Raw genomic sequence first — 7850 nt, forward strand, 5'->3', positions numbered from 1 at the left:
ATAAAATTCATTGAATGAATCGTGCATCATTTTTGTGTAATGATGAAATGTTTGGAACAGGGCAAAACATTGTCAAGAAAGAAAATAATGTTTGTCGTTCCTAAGCACGCTTCAAGATTATACTCACAAACAATGCTATGCACATTTTTAACAGCTTGTCATGTTATTTTGAATTTAACTTCAAAAAGTCAAAGCATAATTCATTCATAATACCAAAAGCAGAGCAGACACCGCTTGTCTGGTGTTACCTTTGAACACAACGATATGGTTGACTACAGGGCGGTACTCCCCTGTGGAAATTTGTTTGAAATCTTTAATCTTTGCTTATACTTTGCAAAAAAAGACAGTTTGCAATACATTAATAATAGTTAATACTGCTAAATAAACTTGCATCTGGTAAAGCAAATGTCTAAAATATGATAAGAGATAGATAAGTTAGCAGTAATAGCCTGTTTATGGAAAGTATTATAAAATAAACACATCAGTCCTACCAGTGTATCTGCAATTACTTGAAGATTACAAGATATAAAACAATACACATCACAATATATCGTGATACGGGTCTTGCATTTCACAAAATATATCAAGGTACGTATTTTTGCATATTGTCACACCCTGATTGAACACATTGACTGGACGCGAACAGTCACATGGTGTTTAATTAAAGCTGCACTCTCACAGATATTTTTACAACTGTCTTATTATTTTCTCTTAGAAAGAGCTAATTTTTTGCGTAAATATCTGCAAACCAATCATATAAGACTGCTGACAAAAAAATCAGATCGCAGATTTTCATATTTCCGTTCGAAAATTAGTGTTTACTAACAGTTAAAGAGAAATGCATAACACATCAATTTTTGAATTTAAATATAAAAATCTGTGATCTGATTTTTTGTCAGCAGTTTTATATAACTGGTTTCCATGGATTTTCGCAAAAATTTGCTCCAACGGAAAAGCTCGTAATATGAATACCATAGGAGTTAGGCTAAAAGGGGTGTTGATAGCACTTTGACAGTGATAGCATGTCGCTATTCTACGAGATAACTCTCTAACTCTTCCTCTTAAATTGGTGATTTATACACTACGAAAGCGTGTTTTCCAGAACAGCTCTGTAATCAACAATTGCACAGAAATCGATATTTATACAAGAATCATCAACAAATTCAATAGAAAATGGTACGTAATGAAAGCTTACTACAATAAAAATGGAAGCTATTTAAACTCGAAAATGCTGAATATTTATGCGAAAACAAGAAAACGCGGAAAAATGGCAGAAATAAGCTATCATACAAATGTAGGGTTGAGCACTTACAAACTGGTTTAAACTCACAACTAGTCGCGTGGCGAAAAATATTCCAGAGAAAATTAAAATCTCTGAAAAAAGAAATCTAAATCAATCCAAGCTTCAATATTTAGTGGACATATAATAAACTAAAAATACACAACTAAATGTCACACGAAAGTTATGTTGTTTTTCAAATATAAAAGGGAAAGTTTAGGGATCACGGCGGGGAATCCACGTGACCAAATGGTAGGTTTCAGTGCAAGATGGCGTCACCAAAACGCTCGACTCGAGCCGAAAATCAAGGCAATACATATAATTATAAAAGTTTCTTTATTTTTTAACATAGCCTATCATATGCCCACCTACCTAGTGTGTATTAACATATCCATGTTTTCCTTGAAACTTTAACCGTTCTCGAGAACACTTCTGCAATGATTCCAAAATGTACGAAATCAGACTGGTAGGTTACAGTTCCATTTATCATTTTCGCTCGGATTTAGCAGAAAATGAGGTTGTAATTTGGGAAAATCGCAAAAAAACACTTAAGTTTTGTTTAAACATAACAGGCATATGCATTTGGCAACGAATATTTTAATGATTTTAAAAGATATGAGCACAAAAAGAAAATGATAGGTTGCAGCTCCGATTTTTGAAGAGATAGGTTGCAGTTCCATATAAAGGTTGTTAAATTCCCCCAAAGCCCCAAAGACTCTTCTTTTGATTGCATTTTTAAACATACCTTTTATACACTAACATTGAACATGTGTACGTACTAACGCACTTGCTTAAATAATAGAAGAAACATTTATGTCTAAATATGAACAATCCGTTCGAACATATGCAATTGTGATTGCCACACACCGATCAAAAACATCTAAATATAAGGTCTTATAGATCCCCTTAAGAACTGAATTACCATTCACTAAAACTACTATTAACTGTCGTGTGACGGATGCACAAAGTTGTCCAATACTTTTAGGGGGTTTCTGATTCTTTGACATCATTGAATATGTCTATATAGAATATTTTTTTCAAAAATAGAATACCTTCTTAGACTGTGCTAGAGGAGTTGACAGTGTTGTACTTAAAATTCATGTCATTGAATAATTTGAATTATTCCGTTACTGCCGTCTTTATACTAAATGCGTTTTTGTGGTATCGATGAGTTCCCTTTCGAAATGTATGTATAGTTTTTACATTGGCTGTAATTTTAGTTTTAATGGATCACTTTTGTAACAGTTATTAACATGTAAGGAAACCGTAAAGCGTCTCCCACTAGGCCCGTATTCATTAAACACCAAGTAAGATTCCCAATTTAGCTTTGGGAAGATGAAATAATGGAAATTATAACTGTCTATATCTCCGCTGACACATACAAACAATCAGTATATCTTTATGTAATTAATTACTTCATATCAGCATACTTCATTTGTTGTAGAGGGAATTCAGACTATTCTTTGATGAAAGCCTGGCAATCGTATCTAATTAGTGAGTGATGTTTTCCACTAAGTAGCTCTGTGAATATGGGTCCAGGGCTCTCAATAACAAAAATAAAGTCAGTCGATATTTGTTTATAACCGGATGTTATATGTTCAACATATAGATTGATATCAAATATGTAGAGCTTTTAATGACAAGTATTTAACAAAATACAATAAAGTTCATCAATTAAACAAATAATGCAGAAATGGGTGATAGCTATCATTCATAGTTAAAACTAACATAAATACATATTAATACTTGTTGGTGACATATGCAATACACAACGCTGATGAAAGCATAAAAACTTACAGACATATTGAAAATTACAGCAGATGAATTTGGTATTATGATTTTTAAGATAGGCTGGTACCATTGCCAAATTGAGATTCATAAAACCACGTAGCTCTGCTTTGTAGATTTGTGCAAACTCTGTAATTAAAGATGGCTCTTGTCATTCATTTATAGGTATTTTGGGCTTCCGAACTTTCGTTTGAAATACCACATAACAGTTGTATAGTTAAACCAAAAACATAACCATTACATTAGGGGTTAACTGTAGACAGCCTAGGAGTTCCCTTTTGATTAAACAGTTTTGCTGTTACATACGAACACACATAAGTATACATTTCACTGAAGCACACAAATTAGTATACGTTTACCTGAAGCACACAAATATGAACTCGTGTCACTAAAGCGTGCAAATAAGTTTAAGTGTCACTGAAGCACAAACAACTATACGTGTCACTGAAGAACACAAATAAGTATACTTGTCACTAAAGCACAAACATAACTCTACGTGTCACTTAAGCGTGCAAATAAGTATACGTGTCACTGAAGCGTGCAAATAAGTATACGTGTCACTGAAGAACACAAATAAGTATACTTGTCACTAAAGCACAAACATAACTCTACGTGTCACTTAAGCGTGCAAATAAGTATACGTGTCACTGAAGCGTGCAAATAAGTAAACGTGTCACTTAAACACATACATAAGTATACGTGTCACTAAAGCACATACATAAGTATACGTGTCACTAAAGCACATACATAAGTATACGTGTCACTAAAGCACATACATAAGTATACGTGTCACTAATTCACATACATAAGTATACGTGTCACTAATGCACATACATAAGTATACGTGTCACTAATGCACATACATAAGTATACGTGTCACTAAAGCACATACATAAGTATACGTGTCACTAATGCACATACATAAGTATACGTGTCACTAAAGCACATACATAAGTATACGTGTCACTAATGCACATACATAAGTATACGTGTCACTAAAGCACATACATAAGTATACGTGTCACTAATGCACATACATAAGTATACGTGTCACTAAAGCACATACATAAGTATACGTGTCACTAATGCACATACATACGTATACATGTCACTAAAGCACACACATAAGTCATAGTTCCATTGAAATAAAGAAACAGTTTCATCGCATCCTCACACAGAGCACACGTCTTGACATGTGTCAGTCCTGGATAGTCTGATAGATGTGTTCATCGCTGTTTTTACCCGGAATTTCGTAGAGGCCTCCGTATGCTCTCCCAGTATTAATGTCTCTGAAAAATATGCATAGAGTGCAATCTTACCATCTTAATTTAACAAAACATAATAGTCATTTTAAGTCTTATTGCTATCAAAACATTCTACGTAAAGTCGTTAGGTTTTAGTTCGGTTACGTGGACATTAAAAGGTCATCGACTCTGTGACCTCCGCATGCCAGGGGAAAGAGAATAAAATGTAGTATCGTATATGTGTAAGACTCAGCTGTATTGCGCAAACATGGCCAATCTATCAAATGTGGTGGCCAATCCCAAAGAGGGAAATGTTCTTTGACATAAACAGTAGATTTCAAGACACTTTTTGGTCATACTATTGGGTGGACTAGATCAAGTTAGATAATGTCATGCTTTTGGACTTGATTTAGAAATATGTAGATAGTGGTTTTAAATACACCATTTTTTCTTCATGACAAAACGCTTATATTACAATTTAATTTTCAATGATAAACACAAAACCATACTGCGTCTAATGAAAGTGTCTTGATGTGAAATTTAAAATGTTGATACATTTACAATGCAAATGCATAGTTTCTGTTTCAGTTGTGTTGCCCTATTTGCATATAATGCATATACATATTCGTTAATTTTTCATTTCTCGCACTTTGTTTTAAAAAACATTATTTCACAAACAGATTGTAGACTGTATCTAGATGTACATGTAATGTTCGGACGTTTTATAGAATGTCTCCTTTATTATTACCACTATCAGCCATACGACTCACCCAGCGATATACTAATACTATCATACTCACGGTATAACGTAAGTTGTGTCTCTTTTTGTCAGTGCCAACTTGTATCTTCTATATACAAGAACGCTAGCAAACACCAGTCCGAGAAGGAGAAGACAACCTCCCACCGTCCCTCCAGCCAACCCGGCAACCTCGGAGGCGGTAAAGCTCTGCTCCTCCTTTTCATCTGAAAGATTTAAGGTAATTAATCGTAATTATGTTCGCATTCATATCTTTATGTGTAAACTTTAACGAGTTTACCATCAGGAAAAATAACTGACATTCATTCTTTCTTTAATTGCATGTAACTTTTTCGTCGTCGATTGTCAACTCATTCGAGTTCGTCTTTCAACCGAAATAAATGCAACGTCGTTACACATTTCCGCCACTTTAATAAAACGTTAAGCAGCGATTTTAATGCTCAAGTTTAAACACAAAGGGTATATAAAATAGGGAACGATTGCACAATTTTTGTGCTGAAGCTGTATACACGTTAGCCAGCTTAATATAGTTTCAACTCTCATTGATGAATTCTGAATCATTTTATATATTTTCGCACTGTTGCAATGATCATTTGTTCTGAACACAATAAAACATGAGACCTCATTTTGGTCAGTTCAAGATCATACCGTAACGGCTTAGTTTCTATTTGAAATGTTGAGATAGTGACTAACAAATATTTAAATTTTTCCCTCACCGCAAAATTTTCGCTTCCAGCCGTCCACACACCCATTGCATGCACCATCAACTTTGTTACACCCACCTTCACATTTGTGACTGCAGCTTTTGTGGCACATGAGACCGTACGTGTCACCTTCACATTCTGAATTGAAAAAAATAAATATTAAAATAAAACAACAGATGTCGGCGGAGCACTCAGACCTATATAGACCAGGTCAATTCCAAGAAACTGCAGTGCCAATAACCGTACAAAAACTACAGAGACAAGCCAAATACCCTATATTACAGGGACCAGCCTAGTATGCAGAAACTGAAGGACAATCCCAATACCCATGACCAACAGTCTTAAGATCCGTATCAAATAAAATAACATGAACCAGCGAAGCAGACAAAAACTTCTGCAAGCAGCCGAATGACAAGAACTTCATTGGCTCAGTCTAATATCCAGACACAACAGTGACCACACCAGATTCCAAAACTTTCAGAGACATTTCCAATAGCCCGCGTCAATAGTAGTAACCTGAACGAACCGGGACCAGTCCAGTATCCAGAACAATAATCATCCTAATTCCAAGTTAAAGACGGATCAGCCTTTTGTCCTCGACATGTTCAGGTTCCAGCCGTGTAACCAAACATTGGTTGACATAGCCAAGTATATAATTTATAAAAAGCTTTTTATTCTGGAACTGCCCAGCCCAGCCAAGTAGTCGGATATAACCGAGAACAGTCCATTTCCCAGTCGATATAGGGAGATAGCATATTGTTCAGTTGTAAAGAAATATAGAGGCGATATTTAAATATCGTCATGGACCAGACGCCAACCTTTCTACTCACTTTACCATTGATAAAGGAACAAAATGAACAAAAGTGGCATAGAACAAACCGTAATAATTAAATCCTGTTATGGATATTACTTGTATAATACAAAACGTTTAGTGGATAATGTTTTACTTTCTTTCACACTGTATGTTATCCGTTTTTCGCTAGCTGAAGAAGCGACAATGTTAAAATTTGTATATATCCTCAGTAATGAGCTTTTGATCACATATTCTACTCACTTTGTTTGCACGTTGGAAGCACAGTCCATCCCGGTGCACGCCCTTGGTGACATATTCTACTCACCTTGTTTGCACGTTGGTAGCGCAGACCATCCCAGTGCACACCCCTGATTACATATTCTACTCACGTTGTTTGCACGTTGGAAGCGCTGTCCATCCCGGTGCACGCCCTTGATCACATATTCTACTCACCTTGTTTGCAGGTTGGTAGCGCAGTCCAGCCCGGTGCACAACCTTGATCACAGTATCCAGTCATCTTGTTGCACGCCAACCCGTCCAAACAATGACCACAAGTATCGAAACACCCCTTCCCAAATCGACCATCTTCACACTCTGTTATTTGAAATATGACGTGGTGACATATGCAACTCATGCATGTGATATTTCTGATACTGTCTGTGCATTTACAATAATCAATATAACAACATACGCAGAAAACTTGTGCGTAAACAAGAAAACGAGTATGACTTTTTTGTTTCAAAAGCGAGTTTGTAAAATAGGTCTTTACATACCATCGAAGCACATATCTGTCGTTTTGTAACCGCTCTCACAACCATTTTTGCAATACCCATTCCAATCGTAACAGTAGTCATCTAGACAGTGGCCACAGTTGTTTTCGCATAAATCTCCCCAACGCATGTAAGGACATTCTGAGTTGAAATTAAATAAGTCATGGTTAAATAATGTCATATGATTCAAATATCGTTTGTTAACGCTTTGTTGAAATCTTTGCAGTAACCTAATCATTTATACCTTGCTCACAGGAAGTATATCAATTATTTCATCTAATAATTCAGAAAAATGTTCATGCCTGCAAATACTTGAACTTCACATAATGCAAGTGTTTGGTTCCCATCAGGCCTAGTTATTCTGATAAATCTTGCTTCGATAGATGTATATATTTCTGTTTTATATGGCAAACCCGAGTCATCAGTGAATACTGTAGTTCTGTTACCGCCTGGAACTTGAGCAGTTTCAACAATGTATCCTGATAAATACTCTGAAAAACCAGTTTGACATTTCA

At 35.5% G+C, this 7850-nt stretch overlaps 1 protein-coding gene across 1 annotated transcript; it reads right to left on the reverse strand.

Moving 5' to 3' along the window:
* Positions 1-5767: 5767 nt before the first annotated feature.
* LOC128225960 (multiple epidermal growth factor-like domains protein 10) lies at positions 5768-7463 on the reverse strand. Its single transcript, XM_052935852.1, has 3 exons — positions 7339-7463; positions 7019-7159; positions 5768-5910 (listed from the first exon to the last, which is right to left on the reverse strand). Exons 1-3 carry the CDS (start codon positions 7349-7351, stop codon positions 5768-5770), a joined length of 297 nt encoding a protein of 98 aa, XP_052791812.1. The 5' UTR covers positions 7352-7463.
* Positions 7464-7850: the final 387 nt, after the last annotated feature.

The sequence above is a fragment of the Mya arenaria genome, chromosome 3 (assembly GCF_026914265.1).
Source record: "Mya arenaria isolate MELC-2E11 chromosome 3, ASM2691426v1".
NCBI lineage: Eukaryota > Metazoa > Mollusca > Bivalvia > Myida > Myidae > Mya > Mya arenaria.

Excerpts from the sequence above, each read along its gene's own strand:
- LOC128225960 (XM_052935852.1), bottom strand. Across the intron at positions 5,911-7,018 it reads GCTACCAACCTGCAAACAAG|AATGTGAAGGTGACACGTAC; the intron begins GTGAGTAGAATA and ends TTTTCAATTCAG.